This window comes from Eleginops maclovinus, chromosome 21 (assembly GCF_036324505.1).
Source record: "Eleginops maclovinus isolate JMC-PN-2008 ecotype Puerto Natales chromosome 21, JC_Emac_rtc_rv5, whole genome shotgun sequence".
In the NCBI taxonomy this organism is placed as follows: domain Eukaryota; kingdom Metazoa; phylum Chordata; class Actinopteri; order Perciformes; family Eleginopidae; genus Eleginops; species Eleginops maclovinus.
Window position 1 is genome coordinate 859,538 of NC_086369.1, and position 21,546 is coordinate 881,083.

The 21,546-nt window shown below is 45.0% G+C and overlaps 2 protein-coding genes across 2 annotated transcripts in view; one reads left to right on the forward strand and one right to left on the reverse strand.

Moving 5' to 3' along the window:
- The window catches only part of lmbr1 (limb development membrane protein 1), a 25,386-nt gene continuing 3,840 nt past the window's right edge, over window positions 1-21,546 (forward strand). Inside the window, exons 1-15 of the mRNA XM_063912863.1 lie at window positions 1-211; window positions 2,946-3,018; window positions 3,620-3,659; window positions 4,420-4,559; window positions 4,885-4,988; window positions 12,246-12,372; window positions 12,489-12,557; window positions 12,636-12,700; window positions 12,835-12,907; window positions 16,185-16,274; window positions 17,241-17,317; window positions 17,885-17,962; window positions 20,224-20,297; window positions 20,669-20,759; window positions 21,319-21,385. Coding sequence (XP_063768933.1) covers window positions 149-211; window positions 2,946-3,018; window positions 3,620-3,659; window positions 4,420-4,559; window positions 4,885-4,988; window positions 12,246-12,372; window positions 12,489-12,557; window positions 12,636-12,700; window positions 12,835-12,907; window positions 16,185-16,274; window positions 17,241-17,317; window positions 17,885-17,962; window positions 20,224-20,297; window positions 20,669-20,759; window positions 21,319-21,385 — 1,231 coding nt within the window. The 5' untranslated portion in view covers window positions 1-148. The remainder of the gene's footprint in view (window positions 212-2,945; window positions 3,019-3,619; window positions 3,660-4,419; window positions 4,560-4,884; window positions 4,989-12,245; window positions 12,373-12,488; window positions 12,558-12,635; window positions 12,701-12,834; window positions 12,908-16,184; window positions 16,275-17,240; window positions 17,318-17,884; window positions 17,963-20,223; window positions 20,298-20,668; window positions 20,760-21,318; window positions 21,386-21,546) is intronic.
- Window positions 10,706-21,546, reverse strand: part of rnf32 (ring finger protein 32) — a 22,357-nt gene continuing 11,516 nt past the window's right edge. The window contains exon 8 of the mRNA XM_063874024.1: window positions 10,706-11,842. The gene's annotated coding sequence lies outside the window, so the exon portion shown is untranslated. The remainder of the gene's footprint in view (window positions 11,843-21,546) is intronic.

Below are 21,546 nucleotides of genomic sequence, written 5' to 3' on the forward strand. Positions count from 1 at the left end.
TTTATTTTGGGGCGTTCATCTCTGAGCGGTTTTTTTCCTCCGATGTAAAAGCTGTCTATTCTCAGAGTGAGACGAAGAAGCTGTCTGGAGCCAGTTGAGAGGAAACTGCTAGCATGTAATGTAGCATCTGTGTTTGACAATATGAAGAATGGAAGAAGACGACGTTTCCATCAGAGAGCAGAACTTCCACAGCCAAGTTCGCGAGTACATCGTGAGTAACGTAGCGCGGGCTAATTCAGCGAGCTAACGATGCTAGCAACGTCCTCTAATGCAACAGGGATGCTAAGCTAACGTTAGCATGAGCTGTCAGCTGGACACTAATTATAATAAGGTTCATATTATCGGTTTGTTTTCTGGTGAATTGACTTATTTTATGTCCGATGTAAGTCTGATATGTTTTGAATATTAAACAATATAAAAGTTAGCTTGTGTCAGTGATAACAGTGAAGCTGGTGTATTGATGTGGGATAATGCTATAGACTTGTTATTACTACCTTAAACCTCCACAGTGATGGAAAGATCATTCACTCAAGTACGATTTGAGATAAGACTCGTGCTAATAATGCGCGTGCCAGAGCTACAACAGATCCAGTGCATTGCTATAAAGTGATGTTGTTATCTTGCACATTTACATCTCGTTTCCTTGTGGTCTGCACACACATTGAAAGGCAATGAGAGGATCCTTCTGTGCATAGCATTTCTTCCTCTGCAGTACATCTTCCTTTCTGAAATATACAGAATGTATCAGATGTCTCTCCAGCTCAACACCTCAGCTTTAGCACATTTTGTCCCGAGCAGCTCTTTACACCTGCCTCTCAGTACATTGCATAATGTCGTACTGACACTGTGACCGTAATACCTATAGGGAGACAGCGTATAGCATGTTACTGCAGGTACAAAACAAGTTGCATGTGCTTATTTTGCAGCCACAGTTTGTCTGGGTCCTACTGTAGAGTTTTGAAGAATGCATGCTAACCAGGTTAACACTGAATAACGTGTGACTTGTTTCTGCATTGCTCAGTAATTCCACCTCCTAACAAGCGTGTAACATCTCTCACATGCTTGTGTGCACAACGATGCACTGTTGCACAAAAGTACTTTCACCCAAACCTGAAAATAGTGGAGAAAAACATTCGTAGGAATTCCTGAATCCTCTCATAGAACATGTCACTACCGTCCCTGACCTCCAGCCTTTAGTCCACATATCATAAAGGTGTAACATACCTTTTGTAAATTAGATTAGGAGGTGCACTTCGCTCTGCATCGGCTCGCTACTCCCTCACTGCGAGCTGGACCCAAAGACCCTTTAATTAAAGCACACCTGTTTGCTTTTCCTGTCTTAAAAATACTGAATAACCTTCCCATTGATATCAGGACTGCAGAACATTTACATAGCTTCCATTGCAAAGTAAACCCACCTTGAGCTCATTTGAAACTAAAGTCTGGCTGATTTAAAGTGAATATATCTGCTTTCTTCTTCTTGTTCTGCGTTTATATCTGTATGGTTTGTTGCTTTGGATAATAAAGCAATGTTTGCAGGAAGCATTGCTTTACATGTGACTCTAATAACTTGTTGTCCATTCTGCATGTCCTTATCTCTTCCTGTGCTGTTTCATTGAGTCTGTGCCAGTTAATCAGCTCCGTGCACCTGGTTCTGTCTGGGTTTCCCCCCCAGCAGACATGCTTTTACACGAGTCACAGTCACCACATAGTTGTGCAGCTTGTGAAGGTATCAGCTGTCCTTCATCGGGAAGCAGACGGCAGAGGGATGATGAGAAGCCGTCCTAAAGATCTAGCGCCACGTTTATTTTATTTTCCGTCACTTTGAGACGTGTGCAAACTGTCTGAGTCATCATCCCATAATCCCAGCCCGAGTTACACAATGTTGACACGGTTCAAAGTGCTGAGGTGGGAGCTTCTATCATTAGTCGGGTCCCGCTCAGCGTCACCGTAGAAGAGGGGAATGTGAGATGTGATCCCCCAGTAAGAGCATCCCGCTTGTGTTGAGGCCCCGGTTACCTAATAAATTCCATGCATGTGTCATTTCTGGAGCGCTCTGCGTGCGCTGATGGCCTGGTTAGTGTTTTCAGAGGATGCACCGATCACTTATGTTCCTTTTAATCAGATACCAGTTGAGTAGGGAGTTATTTGTGTTATTACAGGTGCAGGCTGTCACATTCTGCTCATTTGAACAGGCTGAAACCGAATGAAGAGCGCTTTTTGGACAGTAAACATGCACTTTTACACCCTGCATAAACAAAATATTATGCAAGTCTGTATGCACTCTGATCTAAACTATGCACTGTTTGGATTAGACATAACTAATAAATCAAATCATCCATTATAATCATAGAGCATTAAAGAATCTGAGGCAATTTGAAGGTACTTTTTTAGGAAAGATTATAATTATTGGCTTCTTCCTCTTAAATGTGAACAAATTCTGTATTTGTTTAGTCTCTTATCACAGTTCACCTGGTGTTCTCTGATTTTGGACCAAATGAAATACCTTGGGCTCTGGAAATGTGTGATTATTCATTGTTGAACCTACAAATAAAATGTAGACACTTGATTATATAAGGTACTGAAGGTCTGATCCTTTACATGATGTAAAAGCAACCTGAAAATGCATTACACCACCTTCTAATGTGTTACCATGCATATCAGACTGACTGTCATGGGTAAACATCAACAGGTTACCATATGACATCCTGTCTGCACATGTGGAGCAGTACTGTGTGACCTCCTGCAGACTTTAATATATAATCTTTTTATACGTGCTATCATACCATCAGGGTAGTACATTGCTCTGTAAAGCCACACCACACTTCCACTCCTGTAGTAAAGTATTTACAGAACAGAGAGAGGAAAGCCTGAGTCAATAAATGTCTGCTAGTGAATGTGACAGGAAATCCTAAATTAGACTCTCGTGTTTTCTTATGTTTCAGATCTGCTTCCTCCTGTTTGCAGTCCTCTACATCGTGTCCTACTGCATCATCACCAGATACAAGAGGAAGAGTGGTGTGTGTGTGTGTGTGTGTGTGTGTGTGTGTGTGTGTGTGTGTGTGTGTGTGTGTGTGTGTGTGTGTGTGTGTGTGTGTGTGTGTGTGTGTGTGTGTGTGTGTGTGTGTGTGTGTGTGTGTGTGTGAAGCATGAACTACATGCTCGTCTTAAAGCATCTGCAACACTTGCACAGTGTGGTGGAAGCATTTCAGCACCTCTGTGTGTGTTCACGGTGTGTCTGCTCACACACACACACAGGTGCATTGTGTGTGTTGCATTAAGAAGGATTTAGGTGTGTGAGCGACACCACTCCCGTGCACTGATACTCACCTCTGTGTTCGAGCGACCTACCCAGAGTAGCTTTAGGGCTGTGGCAGAAAGGAATAAATAACACAATTGTTGACAAGGTGACACGACCTGTCGATAGGCAGACACTGACGAGTCAGCGGATCTGAGGCAGCTGCAAAGGACTAAACGTATCAATATTTTCCAAAATAGCAACAGTTTTCTTTCCTGTTGTTCATGAGTCAATAATACAACATTCAAAAGGTATTGCTTGTTAAGTGCACGTGTATTTCATCCATGCATTCTGACTGAGCTTCTCTGGTTTCCTCTCCAGATGACCAGGAAGATGAAGATGCTGTCGTCAACAGAATATCGTGAGTGAAGAAGACTACAATTTAATCTGCTGTTCAGAAACCGTTATACACGCTTCACGTAACAAAATAGACATTCATACACAAATATAACTCAAGATAGTGAGTCTGTATTTGAAATAAATATATGGTTGTTACTAATCAAACGAAACAATTAATTAACCAATCAATCAGATAAGAAGTACTTATTAGTACTAGGCTTCTGGAGTAAGGACACGACAAACTGGCCTGTTTTTGACTTGTCTTTAAGCTATATATCAATAAGGCTGAAAATACAAAGAATTTACAACAGTCCTCTTGATTGTTGTTCTTTATTACTATATAAACTATAGTTTTTGCACATGTATTATAACTATATATAATAAGCTGTGCTATCAAATGTGTTTTGTGGCTCCAGACAGATTTGATTTGACCCTATAACTAATTACATATATCTAAAAAGCACTGACCGCGACCATAACTGGGTGTGTGAGGGAGAGCTGTGGAGAGGATCACATGGCTGTCAGAGTAGAGTTGAAACACACACACACACACACCCTTCATGTTTAGGTGCAGCTGAGCAAAATAGTACCTAAGGGCCCGTCTAAATAATTGAAAGCGCGGGGGGGGGGGCCTTGTGAGCCTGGGGGGATAGAACTGACGAGTAGACAGATCATTAAAGTTAATATAACTTAAGTCACATCTTCTCTACTTACTGCAATGTCTTTCTTGTTATATAAACGTGTGTGTGTGTGTGTGTGTGTGTGTGTGATTTCCCCTGCAGATTGTACCTGTGCACCTTCACCCTGGCCGTGTCGGGTGGTGCCGTCTTCCTGCTGCCTTTCTCAATCATCAGTAACGAGATCCTGCTCTCCTTCCCAAAGAACTATTACATCCAGTGGCTCAACGGCTCCCTCATCCATGGTCAGAACCCAACACCACCCGTCTGTTTGTTATATATTAAAGAGGCCCTCTCCTGTGGTGTGTTCTATAGGTTTTAGTGCATGTAAATGGTCTGCAGAGGCTGAAATCCTAAAATGTTTATCTTAAATGTGTGAAGGATGCATGTTGCTGCCACAGCCCCCAGGGGGCGTCAGAGTCCACGATTTAGACACAGCACAAAGACACTGCAGATAAATTACTACCTGATAAAAATAAATGGGAATCTCTGAAATTGAAAAGACCTGCCTGGAAAAGTCAAATTAAAACAAGACTTTATATTAATCAATTTATATTTGTTTCCCTTCAGGCCTGTGGAACCTGGTGTCCCTGTTCTCCAACCTCTGCCTCTTCGTCCTCATGCCCTTTGCCTATTTCTTCCTGGAGTCGGAGGGATTTGCGGGGTCTAAAAAGGTATGTAGACACAAATCTGACATGGAATTTATACGCATTAGTTTTGCTATTTTTTTGAGACACAAAAGGTAAAACAGTACAAATTGGAAATAAATTTGACATTTTTGGACGAAATTTGGATGAAATAAGCTTTAAAATCAACATCATAAATAATTACCTGTAGTCAGTAATCTAAGTATTAAATTTAACCTGATTACTTTCTCTTTTAGGAATAAAAAAATGCTGTTGAGTTCAATTAGAAGCAAACACAGAATTGATTTAATATATAAGAGATGATAAATGAAAACCAAAATCTAAATCCTACCTAGATATTGATCTCTAATTTAAAATGCACTGCAATCCTGCGAGAAATCCCATAATTTGTACGTCTTTTTCTTAAATAACTGTAAGGGAAGAATACTTTAAACATTAAACTTACTTATAATGGAAATAGATCTTTGGTGCATGCACAAAGGGTCAAATAACACACTCTCACACACACAAACGTGGGGAAATGCCTCTTAAAGTCACTCATTCTCAGTCTTAATTACCTAATATATGTAATTAATGACTCCCTAAGCTGCACAGACTGAAGAGGTTTAATTACTGGCTTGAAAACGAGACAAACTCTGAGACGTGGACCCCCGTTGACTGTCCCGTATGAGTGCTTCGGTCTGGGTGCAGCAGCAGGTGTGGTTGCCCTCTCTCTGACTCGCCCGCTGTAACCACAGAGAGTTCATTAGCCATGAAAGTCTGCCTCTGGACTTCGCCCAGCGCCACATCCTGACAAACCTCCTTCCAACGTCGGGCTGCAAACGCTTCAACACCGCTGCATCGGCCCCACTGATTTAGAGCCTGATTCTTCGTCACCCCCCCCCACCAAAATAAAACTTCAAAAGCACCAGGCTAATAATCGAGTTGTAAGGCTCAGCGAACTTCCTCGTTTAATTGATTACTGAAAAAAGGGAGGCTGGGGGCTCGTGTTGCAAACGTCCATAAAGTGGCAGCAGCATGACAGCACAATAGAGCAGGGGGGGGGGGGGGGATTTACTCCTAATACACCTCTATCCTGTGTCACAGTTTGAAGCCCCTCTGGTTTATGTCCCTCCGGGCTGAAGCACATAAACATTAGTCTGTACTGTAGCTGAGCTTCTCAGACCACTAATTTGTTTGGCTTGGATTTCTCCAGTAGACGTGGAGGGCCTCTCCTCGCTACTGATCTTCCATAAACGTGCTGGAGAAGGAAGCACTGTTCAGTGTTGAGCTGCACGTCCGGGTCTGTAGTGTGTGTTTGCCGTGGAGGTGACGCTAGAAACAGAGCTGCCAGATCGGAGTTTTTATAACGTGATATGATCCCCTCTCTCCAGTTTTTTAAGTGGCGTTTTTAACCCGCTGTGGCTCGGAAATGAAGCCCATGATGAACCTCGCTCCTGCCGCTGCGTCGGCCTCGTCATGTGGCTGTGTTTACGTTTCACGATGCACTAAAAGACCCCGCAGAATGAAGACGGAGAGGTTTCTTCTTTACTGAACTGCTAAGCTCTCAGAGTGATTAATAGTCTCCCAAATTGTCCAAATTGTGGATGAATCGGAGCGACTTAGGATGTCAGACGTTATGATCCGGCTTTATTTGCTGCTGTAAAAAGTCTCCCGCTGTACTGCGCTGCTATCACAGCCGAGCAGGAGAGACGCATCACTGACCGTCGTTAGGGAGCCTCTGAGGGAGAAGTACTCAGGTCTGTACGGGAGTAAAAGTAGAAGTACTCAGGTCTGTACGGGAGTAGAAGTACTCAGGTCTGTACGGGAGTAAAAGTAGAAGTACTCAGGTCTTGTACTTGAGTAAAGTAGAAGTACTCAGGTCTTGTACTTGAGTAAAGTAGAAGTACTCAGGTCTTGTTCTTGAGTAAAGTAGAAGTACTCAGGTCTTGTTCTTGAGTAAAGTAGAAGTACTCAGGTCTTGTACTTGAGTAAAGTAGAAGTACTCTGATCTTGTACTTGAGTAAAGTAGAAGTACTCAGATCTTGTACTTGAGTAAAGTAGAAGTACTCAGGTCTTGTTCTTGAGTAAAGTAGAAGTACTCTGATCTTGTACTTGAGTAAAGTAGAAGTACTCAGATCTTGTACTTGAGTAAAGTAGAAGTACTCAGATCTTGTACTTGAGTAAAGTAGAAGTACTCAGGTCTTGTACTTGAGTAAAGTAGAAGTACTCAGGTCTTGTTCTTGAGTAAAGTAGAAGTACTCAGGTCTTGTACTTGAGTAAAGTAGAAGTACTCAGGTCTTGTACTTGAGTAAAGTAGAAGTACTCAGATCTTGTTCTTGAGTAAAGTAGAAGTACTCAGATCTTGTTCTTGAGTAAAGTAGAAGTACTCAGATCTTGTACTTGAGTAAAGTAGAAGTACTCAGGTCTTGTACTTGAGTAAAGTAGAAGTACTCAGGTCTTGTACCTGAGTAAAGTAGAAGTACCAGAGTGTAGGAATACTCTGTCACAGTGAAAGTATTCTAAATGTTCCTCCAGTGAAAGTAGAAAGTACTCTCCTCTAAATATACTTAAAGTAGCGACAGTAAAAGTAGTCATTGTCTGATTGGTCCATTTCAGAATAATATCTCTGATATGTTTTATAATGATTGATCATTAAAGTGTTCTCAGAGCTGGTAAAGGTGCAGCTAGTTTGAATGCTTTGTATACTGCAGGGAAGCTGCTGGATTTACTGCAGGTGAACTACAGCCTGATTATTCATCCTAATCTGCCCGGCAACTAAAGGTACTAAATAGTAAATATAGTTAATGGGGTAAAACATCTCCATCAAACTGTATTTCTGCATTTAGCCTCGTCCACTCTCACATTATGGTTTGTTTCTGTGTGCAGTGAAGAGATGTGTTTGATCCTGAAACGAGTTGCAGCGAGTCTGACCCCCCGACTGACCCAGCAGAGGGCCAACAGGTTTCATCTGGTAGTTAAAGAAACTCCTCATCAATCTCATCCTGAGCCCCAACCCGCCAATGATGAGAAGTGTGTTTATTGTGGAGGGGTAAGGGGGGGGGGGGAACGCGTCTCGCCGAGCGGTGTTACTAAGATACTCGTCTTTGTTGGAGCTCCACAATGGGGGGGGGGGGGGGGGGATATTTATTTCAAATCTCCTCTGCACATGCGGGACATTTTTCCCAGGCCTTCTTTGCCAGCGACCGGGGAATATAAAGTGGTGTTTACATACCTTCCCTTAAGGTCACGATGTCTCCCTAAAGCTGCCCCCGTTACAACCGACGTTCCCATGGCAACATATTGGTTCGAGCTGGGAATTTATAAAGAGAAAAGACTGTTTTTTTTACCCTTTTTTTTCTGCCATGACTCAGTTTTTCTAGCTTTAAAAGCCGGAATATCGTTTACCTGAATCACTGCGGTGCATTCACACGGCTTTAGGTACGAGCTGGTTATTCTTTAAGGGACGCCTCTCTGTAACGAGCTGTGGTCACTGTAGGAAATCAGATAAAATAATGAGTCTGTTTCTGACTCATCGGGGGAACAGACGGGAAGAAGTCTTTTTTCTGGGGTTTTATTGCAGTTTTCAGCGTACAAAATCACATTTCTATTTAGCTGTATTTACAGAGCCAGCACATAGAAAGAAAACATGACAACAATTCAAAAATAAATAAATAAAACTATCCCAAAATAGAAATGAATGCAGATAAAAAATAAATTAAATAAATTAAATTAATAAAAGTAATCAAATTGAATTGAAATGAAATAAGAAATGGGACTTCCATGTGTGGGAAAGAACTGGTTTTAATTCACATCCTAAAAACCTCGTTAAAGAAGTTTCACAGTAATAATTGTATTTTTTTTGTCAGAACTCCTGCGTATGAAAGTTCCCGATCGCGTCCCCCGCCCCCGAGCTTTATTAAGAAGTCTTATTAAGCGTCTTTAGAAGTTGATTGTGCAGCTTTACAGGGCGACTGTCCCTGTCCTCTGCTTTCTGTCTCTCACACGGTCACCGCCGGTTGAAGGATTCACTAATAAGGTCTCTGGGCATCTGGCAGTCCTTTTTAGCAAGGGAGCAAAAAAAAGAAACCAAAAAAATCTGCCCTGACCTGCCCCCCCTCCCTCATTTATTCCACTCTTGTTCCACACGCCCCTGACAGTGGGCAGAGAGATGGTCTGCAGGATGATCTCTGCTCGACCTGCTGACCTCAGAGCGATTAATGGCTGCAACTAGGAAGCTGCAGCGCCTCAAAACTCGCTTTCTTTGTCTCCTTTCTGCCCTCCAGTATCCAACACTGCCCCGGTATTATCCCAGAACCAGTCCTACAGCTGGGAATGCACGGCATTGCAGCAAAGCTAACTTATGCACTTATTTATATTCTATTATTACTAACATGTGCTTAGCTTTATTCTGTATTATTGCATGCCTTTTTTAACCTGTACATGCCCTCGCTGCAGGACTAATGAAGGGATTCTGAGTCTGAAAAGTGGTTAAAAAGGCATGCAAAAATACAAGCTATCTCTTAGTAAGCTATCTTATTAAACACCAAGGGGAATAGAATATAAAATAAAGACAAATAGCACAGGAGGCTAAAAATGTGTAGCTGCAGTTTAGAGGACACATAAAAGTGATAATCGCACAGTGGCTTTAAACTTCATAAAAGAGGCAGATTATTCTCCTGCAGCACGATTCAAAACAGATCCCGGCCCTGTGTGGCGTGGGGAGGATTCAGAGGTCTGGATCGGTGACTTCATGCATGTTTTTGTTTGGCTACACATGAAGTGGTATCTCTGTGGCCACACACACACACACACACACACACACGTTTCTTGGAAGTCCTGTTGGAGCTGCAGCGCCTCGCTCCATGTCGGTGTGAGGATCAGGGGATGCTGAATATTTCAGAGCGGCTATATTTAGAGGCAGTTACACTTTTAGAAAGGCAAGAATAGAACGTTTCAGCGGGCGCTCTGCATGCCGAGGTCTTTGTATCCGCTCTCTTCCTTCACCGGTTGACAGTTCTATCTTTGATCAGGGATGATAGCGCCGTCGCTGCTTCCTATTTTTATCCCTTTCACAGTGACCTCTCCTGATGAGGGCTTTATCCTCCTCTCGTAAGACACTGCAGCGTCATGCATGTGAGGCTCCTGCTCCTCTCGTCTGACTCGGGGATGATAGTAAGGGAGGTGACGAGCTTTGCCTTTGCCCTAAATGATCTGAATGGGTAATGATTTCTTATAAATGATTGAGGGAGCCATCTGAAGGGAATACACCTTCAGCAGGGCACGGGCGGCTTGTTAAGGAGGACTGGAGCGTTCGTCCCGCCTGCAGCCCATCCCCGCCCCGATGCATCCTTAAGAGAGCGCTGGTGGGACGTGGTTCGAGTCCCTGAAAGCTTCCTCTCTCACCTCTGCACCTCCGGGGAGCGAGAGTCTCTCAGACGTTCATTCCTCTCCTCCTCCAGCCTCCCTCTAGTTCCTCGCTCGCTTGATTCCTCTCCATCTCGGGGGTGAAAGTAGATCTTTTTTGTAGATAATTGCTTTATTTCTCACACATTTGACTCATTCTGTTTATTTTATATATTTATATTTAGAAATGTAGTGTCATGTTTGGACTCTGGATACGGAAAACAAAGATAGACATACCTATATAGCATATTATATACATTCATAACTAAAGACACACAATGAGTCATTTTTATACCAATGCACTCCGTATATGAATTGAGAAGTACATACTTCATTCATTTATACTTCAAAATGTTCAGGTATGTCTTAAAATCTAGGACCATTTTCTTTATTTTTGCCAAGTCTGTGACAATTTTGCACGCTTTAAAATGTATATGACATGCAGTACGTCTATTATAATGCTTATTCAGTATATTTATTCATATTTTTAGCTCATGCATAATGTCTTTAACATGCTGCTGCAACAAAAAACTAACAATTTTGGATCAATAAAGTAAAGTCAGCGGTACATATAGATCCCTTTTCACTCACGTGTCCAGAGATATTTAGCTCAAACAGCTGTTTTAATATCTGCACGGCTCTCTACTCCTCGTATGTGTTTACCTACTGTTCTGCTTCTGATATTTATATATAACTTTGTTTAACTAAAGAGCCATAAAGATGTATAATGAGGTCCTGCAGTTCCCCCCTCGTCCACACTGTGGCGCTCCAGACTCTGCCCACTGTCCATCCTGTTGTGCTAGAAAATTCTGCACTCACTCACTGAGGCTTTTCCTCACCATAGCGCTTTAAAGGAGGCGAGGGATGGCTCAGTAACACCTAAAACATGACTATGAATTAAGACTGGGACTAGGTTTGGATCCTTTAGAGTACAGGCTCAGTTATAAGGCTTTAAATTGACCAAAAATGGCATTAAATATTCAGTTTTTATAAGAAAGAAGGCAGTTTTTAAGGTAGTCTGTGCATCAACTGTACATATTAAGCTGCAGGTTAGTTAGCTTAGCATAAAGACTACATCTAGATTAGTCTCGTGGTTAAACAGGAGTTATTATTTCCTCGATTCGTCCCAAAAAGCTTCATCAAAATGTTGTTTTAATGGGACTTTTACCTCCCATCCCAATTAGGCAGACCCTAATGCTAGAGGACAGGTGGGGCAATCATGTCGGGGAACCAAAGCAACCCCCAGTTGTCTGATTTAATCTGCAGAATTGAAACCATTTCCATTCTATAAAGCGACATGATTAACTTTCAAAGAGAGACCCTTCGTGTACCTGTTGGCAAAGACTGAACAGCACCCGCTCGGCCGTTAGCTGGGAACAAATTGCTCATCTGTGGCCAATTTAAGCGGCGCTGCCTGGTTATCCCGCGCCTGGTAGCCTCGGTGACATGTGGAGCGAACGCCCATCCATCTCACTCCAGCAGGGGGGGAGAGGAAACTGTGTGAACAGGTAGAAGAGGGCTTTATTAACCACTCAGCGGTTTGTGACCCGGAAAACCCAAATTACCCCAAAACCCCTCTGGTCTGCACGGCGCTGAGGGACGCGCTTTAATCGGGCCCAGATGGGAGGCCTGCTCTGGATCGCAGACAGAAGCTGAACCCCGTCAGAGCAGACCGCTGTGTATAAAAGAGCTGTTTTACGCGGGGTCCGTGGGAGCGTTTGTGTCACGTTTGTGTGCTGTGAATGGAAATGATGGCGTTTAATATGAGCGAGGCAGGACGGACCCGTCTCGTTAAATGTCTTTTATTAAACGCTCCGTGCAATAACTGGGGTTTTTATGATGCTGATTCCTGTAGATTGAGAAGGATCTCATAACATATTTCTCTTTTGCTTCTGACAGGGCATCAGGGCGCGCATCCTGGAGACATTTGTGATGCTCTTCCTGCTGGCTCTGCTCATCCTGGGCATCGTGTGGGTGGCGTCAGCGCTTATAGACAACGATGCAGCCAGTATGGAGTCTCTGTACGGTGCGTTGATGCAAGATTCTGCGGGGAAATGAGGCTGTGCATTAACTGTAAATATTGAGGTTAACCAGGAGTGGTCGCTGGAGCTATGTTTAATCAAAGGACTCTTTCTGTTATAGATCTGTGGGAGTTTTACCTCCCGTACCTGTACTCCTGCATATCTCTGATGGGAGGCCTGCTTCTCCTCAGTAAGACAAACATCCTCATTGACGTGGAGCTCCTTAATTCAGTCTCCTAATCGTGGTTCCCTTTTGTCTCCCGCGCAGTGTGCACCCCAGTGGGACTGTCCCGGATGTTCACCATCATGGGCCAGCTGCTGGTGAAGCCCACAGTAAGTCGTTCCTAGCTTTCAAACACAGCGCGACACAGGACTACAAATACATCAGCAACTCATCCTCCCATCTGCCATCTCTCCAGTCCCACTTTGAGCCTAATTATAACCCTCTGCTCCCCCCCCCTCCTCAGATCCTGGAGGACCTGGATGAGCAGATTTACTGCATCCATTTGCAGGAGGAAGCCCTTCAGAGGAGATTAAACGGTATGTCTGTGGGAGACGTGTTGGCACATTAGAGGGGAGGGGAAGGGTTGACGGCCCTACTGGGTGTGACGGAGCCACACTGGAATCAATTAGCATCGAAACATTCAGCCACATGGACGTGGAAACACCCACACACACTCGACAGCGGCCTTCTTCAGAGCATATTTTATGTTGAGGAAGACGCTCCGCTGTCACTGCTATGGCCTCATTTAACCCAGAGTGGTAGCCGGGGTAATGGGATGGAAATTAAAATCATTTACAAGAACTTTTTTGGCTCGTTCCCGCGGACATTAAAGAGATTTCTCTGTGGCACAAAGGGGAAAGAGTTTCAGAAGAGTTTCAGAACAAGGTGATGCTTATTTTGCCAGCCTGCATTTCCTCCTCACAAAGCTACTTTAATATTAACTGAAGCACGCAACCAAGTGTACAGATGCGAGTAAATCCAGAGAGCGAGCGTCCTTTCAAACCCGGGAGGTAAAGGAGATCGCTGCCTGATAAGCAAGACGTGTTTTCGATACGCCACGCCGGACACCACCATAGACTGCCACCAAGGCGTACGGTTCCCTACCCGGCTTTGAAGTGTTCAAATAATGCGCTCCTTATCGTGTCCCTCACCGTTTGATCTTCACACGTCTCTGTAGCTCTTCATTTGGGAAGCTGCGACACACGGACGTGAATAAACTGTACGCTCGCATGGAGGTGAACCTGAAGGCCACACTGCGCTGCCTTTGATGTACACTAAGTAGACGGCAGGTCAGGAACAGTTCACGGGACACACTCCAGAGGACAGCTATGGTGTCTTCATGCTTTACCTGAGTCACAGATCAGCCTCTCAAATCCCAGTGGGCTTTTGTTTGTGTGTTTCTGAAAGTTAAAGGCTTAAAATGCTTGGGTTGCTTTCTTGTTAAGCGTAAGATGCATCTGTGTGTAGAGAAGTGACTCTATAACTATGGGATGCACTGCTGTCACGTGATTTATGGGAAGCAAGTACACCTTCTGCATCGCTTTGAAGACATTACTGAGACTCCAAATGACAAAAGAGGTCATTTTGCAGGGTATATTAAATGCAAAAACATGCAAAATAAGCAGCAATGACTTAAAAATAATGCAAAATTATTCTGTTCAATCACAAAATACTGTGCATACCATCCTTTGGATGAATCCTGCACGCTGAAACAACTTGTCCGTGCCTCAAATAACTTATTTTAAAAAGGTGCAAATGCAGGAAAAAATGCTTCTGATTCCACACACACACACACACACACACACACACACACACACACACACACACACACACACACACACACACACACACACACACACACACACACACACACACACACACACACACACACACACACACACACACACACACACACACACACACACACACACACACACACACACACACACACACACACACACACACACACTGCATTGCCCTCTCAGACCCTGATGCTGATCAGAGCCGAGGAGAGTCCAGATGCTCTGCGGCACGACGACCTTGCCGGTGCCGGTGCTCGTCTCCGCATGGTGTTTAGCATATGTGTGGATGACGTAATCCCCTTCGCCCGTTAGGCTGAAGGTTGGAGAGAGGATACGGTGAATTACTCCGGGGCCTTCCTGGCTGCCAGAAGCCTCACTCAGCATCTCTGCCGCGCTGTAACTCAGTCTATACGTGCGGCTGCCAGCAGGATATATTTAACTCCAGTCGGGGGTGATGTCATTGAAGATACTGCAGTTAAACCTCCCTCCTCTTAACAAGCGGGGATATTGTTCTTCCTGTCGATGCTTATTAGGAAGCGACTGATTATTTGATCGGTGATTTATCTCTGACGGGTAAGGTTTGGATGTGTTCGTTCGTTTGCGGCTGAGCAGGTTTGGCTTCCCCAGGGCGTTCGAAGAAGAGCTGCTGAACTGTCCGTGACATTTCCTGTTGTGTTGTGACTGCATTAGCTCGGAGGGTTCAAACTTTCCCCTTGCTCAGATCCCGGGACAGACGGCTCACTGAGAGCTGCCATCCAGACAGGGCGTGTCGCAATCACGCGGAGGGTTTGATCAAAGTGATCGGTCCATCCCTCCTGCAGCTCACATGAAAGATGGTGTTTTTATCGCACGCTAGTAACGTTGTAACACTGAGCTAATTGGTCTTGATCTGCCAATCACCCCAGGGGTTGCAAATGGATACTCCTTCACTCCGGGCCCTCGGGGGGGCGGTTACGCTAGTGCGTGGAGCTGGAAGGAAAACACAGTCAGATAGATAAATTAGCCTCAAATGAGCCGGCCCTGTGGTTTTCCTGGAGAATCCCTTGCTGTCTTCTGCAGGAAAACCAGTCGCAGCATGTGAGAGACGGATCCTGACACCGGAGATTATTTCTACCTGTTCAGGTTCACATCAGCAGGAGAGGACTCTTTAAAGTAGAGACTCTACATACTGATATACACCTGAACATCAGCAGGAGAGGAACTCTTTAAAGTAGAGACGCTACATACTGATATACACCTGAACATCAGCAGGAGAGGACTCTTTAAAGTAGAGACTCTACATACTGATATACACCTGAACATCAGCAGGAGAGGACTCTTTAAAGTAGAGACTCTACATACTGATATACACCTGAACATCAGCAGGAGAGGACTTTTTAAAGTAGAGACACTACATACTGATATACACCTGAACATCAGCAGGAGAGGACTCTTTAAAGTAGAGACTCTACATACTGATATACACCTGAACATCAGCAGGAGAGGACTCTTTAAAGTAGAGACTCTACATACTGATATACACCTGAACATCAGCAGGAGAGGACTCTTTAAAGTAGAGACACTACATACTGATATACACCTGAACATCAGCAGGAGAGGACTCTTTAAAGTAGAGACGCTACATACTGATATACACCTGAACATCAGCAGGAGAGGACTCTTTAAAGTAGAGACACTACATACTGATATACACCTGAACATCAGCAGGAGAGGACTCTTTAAAGTAGAGACTCTACATACTGATATACACCTGAACATCAGCAGGAGAGGACTCTTTAAAGTAGAGACGCTACATACTGATATACACCTGAACATCAGCAGGAGAGGACTCTTTAAAGTAGAGACTCTACATACTGATATACACCTGAACATCAGCAGGAGAGGACTCTTTAAAGTAGAGACTCTACATACTGATATACACCTGAACATCAGCAGGAGAGGACTCTTTAAAGTAGAGACGCTACATACTGATATAGAGGAACTCTTTAATCCGATTGGTTTGTTTCTGCAGGAACCTGCTCTCACGCCTACACTCGAGGAAGCTCCTCTCACCAGCTCAACAGAGAACTGGAAACCATTAGGACCCTGAAGAACAAACTGGGTAGGTGGTCGGTGTGGTCAGACCTTGATCTGCCTCGGCGCTGCGGGCCAGGCTCTCTACATATTGCTGACAGGCGGCCACGCTCCGCCTTCATTTCTGAATTTGGACTTGGACCAGAACTGCCTGATCATTTTCCATCCATTTTAGGATATTATAAATGAGGGCTTTTGGGGAGCATTGTGGGGGGGGTGAATGGAAGGAGGGAGGGAGGGAGGGGGGAGCAGCACAAAGGCACTTAGGATATTGGACAAGATGCAAACTTTATATTGTAGCGAGCCTTTTAGTGATGTCATTAATTTAGAAGGATGGTGCAGATAAAGTGCACTTGGCAAACTTCACGCAGGGTGGGTGCACTTTGAGAATAAGGAGGACTAACAAGGTTGGAAATAGAGAAAAGAAAGTCAATATGGCAAAGACTGTGGGGCAGAGTCACACACACACACACACACACACACACACACACACACACACACACACACACACACACACACACACACACACACACACACACACACACACACACACACACACACACACACACACACACACACACACACACACACACACACACACACACACACACACACACACTCTGACCAACATATAAATCACAGGATTAATTTAGCATTTCTTTTCATCCAAGATTTATTGTTGTTTCCACTAATTAAGGCAATGATGAGTGTGACTAATTAAAGAGGAAGAGCGCAATTTTCTGCAGGTTAAGAAATGCACATCACCTGGGGGGGGCTGGGTCGCGATGAGAGGTGAGATAATGTTTTCTACACACACTCACGGTATGTTTTACCAAACCGAGCTGCAGGTGAAGCCCCAGGACGCATCAGTGCTTACTTTGATGACTCTATTAATGAACCACGCTGTATCTCTCCATCTGGTAATTAAAGAGTCGGTTATATATTTCTTAAGACTAATAACCCCCCTGCATTTTTGGCTCTCCCCCCCCCTCAGAGAGAAGAAAGAAGGCCTCGGGTTGGGAGAAGAACTTGTTATATCCCATAGTGATGCTGATCCTGCTGGCAGGAACTGTGAGTAGTTTACTCGGGTACTCGGGTACAGGGTAGTGCTTTGAAGGCGGCCTGAAGAGCGGACTGTATTAGGAAAACCTGGGACGGATTTTTGAGAATATATTCTTCTTTTTGATTATTTCTGAGGAACTAAATACTGCATAGACACCTACACTCACCTGGGACTCTTGAAGTGTAGCATATATTCCTTTTTCCTGCATTTAAAGAGGTGTGTTTTGCCCAAATTGAACTGGTGCATGCTCTTTATGGTTCCCATTGACTTCTCAAATTGACCGGCATCCCAGCAGCTTTTGCTCAAACCCCTGCAGTCCTTTCTACTTCTACTCCTCTACATTTAGTCCCTCTCTTCCACCTCTGCCTCTCAGCCGCCCGCTGTGTTTACTCATGGCGGATACTCTCAGCTCCCAGTCAGGGTGTGGAAACTACTTTTGTTTAATGGCTGGTTAGGACAACCCTGAGTTAGATTACAGTGTGTGTGTGTGGGGGGGGGTACTTTCTTAGTATCCTGATTATGTAATATTGATCAATGCTTTTCTAATCATGTGTAAACAAATCTCTATCCTCTAGACTATTTCAGTCCTCATGGTGGTGTTTAACATCCTATACCTCCTGGTGGATGAGACTGCCATGCCCAAAGGATCCACGGTAAGTCTACTGTACACACACACATACACACACACACACACACACACACACACACCCCTCCCGAGACACACCCAGTGTGTAAACTGCAGAGCAGTGCTCCCTATCAGACCTGCCATGTTCCTGCCGGAGACATAAATCAAATTCCGGATACGCTCAGACGCTGGAAGAAAGGGCTGAGCAGCAGATGTGAATCAGGCCTGAACCTTGTGCCTCCTTGTTTTGTTTTGGGAGCTCATTGAAAGTCATTTCACAGCAGCGTGCCGACTCACTGCGTCTCTCTGGAGTCCACAGCGGGTAAATAAGCTGCTCCAGCCTGCAGGTGAAGGACGTCTCACCGAGTGTGCAGCGGCTCTCAGAGATCCTCATCTCTGCCTGACATGCAACTCGTTTCAAGCTCTCCTTATCTCATCTGCACTGACAGAGTGTGTGTGTGTGTGTGTGTGTGTGTGTGTGTGTGTGTGTGTGTGTGTGTGTGTGTGGTTGCATTCTTGTCTGAGAGAGAGGGCAACATAATGTATCCTATTTCTCCCCCCACTCCATGCCCTCCACATTCCACTTATTTCATTGAGCAGAGGTGTGTGTTGTTTTTGGCCCGACGCGTCGCAGAAAAAATCCCCCAAATTACGCCTCATGTCATGCGGCTCGGAGCTGTCCTCCCTGACAGTGCGGCTCACTAAATGGTTTGTGGAGCTGGATGGATGCCACACCTCTGGGGGGGGGGGGGGGAGATGCACGTCCTCCAAAACAAATCGATACTCGTATGATATCCGTCTCTCTCACCCTGCAGTGCTCGCTCTCTGCAGACATGAGAGAGAGGGATGTGAGGCAGAGGATCGGGGTCTTGCTGTCGGGACTGTGGGAAAGTCCAATGAGGCCCCGATGCTCTGATTTTTGTGGGGGGGGGGGGGGGGTGATGCACAATGGAAGTGCCCTGTCAATGTTTGCCTTGCCTTCCTGCTAAGCATCCCTCCGCCGTGGAGCTTTAGCATATTAGCAGAGGATGGAGGATGGGGAGGAGGAGGATGAGTGTGTTCTCTCACTCACAAACCATAGGGCCTTCAGACCCCCCAGGACAGGTTCACCTAGGATGCAGAACTGTCCTGAAATGAGGAACAGATTGACACCTAGTGGAGCTTTCTCTGTGCAATAACTACCAGGCGCTCCAGTTAAAACAAAGTGAATAAATGAGGGGTTTATGGCAACATGACGGGGATTTAAGTACCTTTAACTGCTGTGGGCAGGAGAATAGATGGCCAGCACCGGGTCTTTATCACTGAAATGATTAAAGATACAGCCACAATATGGATTTTATCCAAGCGGACTGTACGGTTTAAAATGTGCCTTTGGAGTCGCTCCATCTCTGATGCAAGGAAATGTTTAAAAAATACAACATCTACAAAAAGTACAAATGTGACCCAGGTCAAAGGGTCAGGAAGTAGGTGTTTATCACACATGCAACAAATGTCTGCACCACACACACACACACACACACACACACACACACACACACACACACACACACACACACCACACACACCCTCTGCTTTGGGATGGAAAAGAGTTGAAAGGCTGGGAAAGGTAGCTGTCCTAAACATTGCACACTCACACCGTCTTAATGCATGCTCACCCTCTCCATTAATAAATTACATTAGATGCTGTCTGCTAATTCCCCAAGAGAGAGGGGAGGCAGAGAGAGGGGAGGTAGAGAGGGGAGCTCTGCAGCAGCTCTGCAGTACGGTCTCTCTCTCTCTCTCTCTCTCTCGGGGTCAAAAAACCAGAGCAAAAAGGTTTTGTGGTGAGTAGTGTGTATGGTCACACTGGTTTGGCAGGGTTCTGTGTTTGGATTGCACTGCTACACAAACAAACACTACATTAAAATCCACACGGGATCAAAGAGGGATGTATAGCAATCATTCACACTACTGTGTGTGTGTGTGTGTGTGTGTGTGTGTGTGTGTGTGTGTGTGTGTGTGTGTGTGTGTGTGTGTGTGTGTGTGTGTGTGTGCCTGCAGAGATCTGATCTATCATTTTGCTTTCTATTTATATACAACCTGCAAACAGAAGCAGCTCTTCCATTTTCTCGGGCACTACTATTGTTACCTCTACGTTGTTGTGACGTGTGCACACAGTTATTTCCTAATATATAAAAGTCTGTCCTCTTTGATCGACCTGCACTGTCCTTCTGCTGCTGTAAGTCTCCAGGACAGATAAAGGAATCAGATTCTCAAATAATAACCAAGTTTTCCGTCCCCACCCTCCAGGACCGGGGCATCGGGAACACGTCCCTCTCCACGTTCGGCTTGGCTCAGGCGGTGCTGGAGATCATCCTCATGTTGTATCCTTTCATTGACCGACCCCCTGTCCCCCCCCCAGCCCCCTTTGTCTGTGGCCAAAGTAGCATGGTCCACGTCCAAGAGCAACACCGTCCGGCCAGCTTTGTTTACTCTTACACTTTAGCCGGACGTCTTCCGGAGGACGCGTCGTCACCTTTTCTCAGAGCTGAAAGGTGTAGATTTGAGATGCTTAACCCCTCCTGTCGTCAAAGATGAGAGACTGAACATGTATTCCAGGAGTAACATGGTTATTTGTGGAGGATATCCTGACTAAATCAGAATATTTATGATAGACTAAAGTATAAATTGGTCAGATTTTGTTTGTAAAAAGTCTCCTGTAGTGTTTTTGCTCCTCGACTGAATTCCTCCACAGCTACTTGATGGTATCATCTGTGGTGGGCTTCTATAGCCTGCGGGTCTTCCAGGGCCTCACTCCCAGGAACGATGACACCACCATGACAACGGTAAGGATGTGGGGTGGCTACATTGCACCTTTGGGACACCCATCCATTTCCTTCCTCTCGCCGCAGACCCCCTGCTGTGCTCCCCTCAGTTGATCCGTCCAATATTTGTTTGTGGGTTGTGCAAACACTGGCAACCCTTTCTTGTACATCAGAGGGGGGTGTTTTTCACGTTGGAGGGGGGGTTAGTGGAGGATGCGTGCTGTGTTTGGCCCACAGTGGCACCCATTCACTTGGTAATGAGTGTGGGAGGGTTGGGGCTCGTTAACCGGCCGTGACGCTCCGGTGAAAGGGCTGCACGGGACAACAGAGGGGACCTGGTAATGAGCGGCTTCAGAGGTACTAATTGTACAATATGTGGAACCAATTTAACATCAAGTGGTGTGTGTGTGTGTGTGTGTGTGTGTGTGTGTGTGTGTGTGTGTGTGTGTGTGTGTGTGTGTGTGTGTGTGTGTGTGTGTGTGTGTGTGTGTGTGTGTGTGTGTGTGTGTGTGTGTGTGTGTGTGTGTCAAACGTCTCGTTGCTCTGTGAAATATCGTTTAAAAACCTCTTTCTTTTGTAGATCATCGGCTGCTGTGTGTCCATCCTGGTGCTGAGCTCAGCCCTGCCAGTGATGTCCAGAACTCTGGGTGAGTCACACCCACACCCACACACACACACACACACACACACACACACACACACACACACACACACACACACACACACAAAGAAAGACCCAGGCTATCTGCTTTTCTGTTGCTCCATATTTAGGAGGAAAATTCAAAAAACGAAAGGAAAAATCACACAA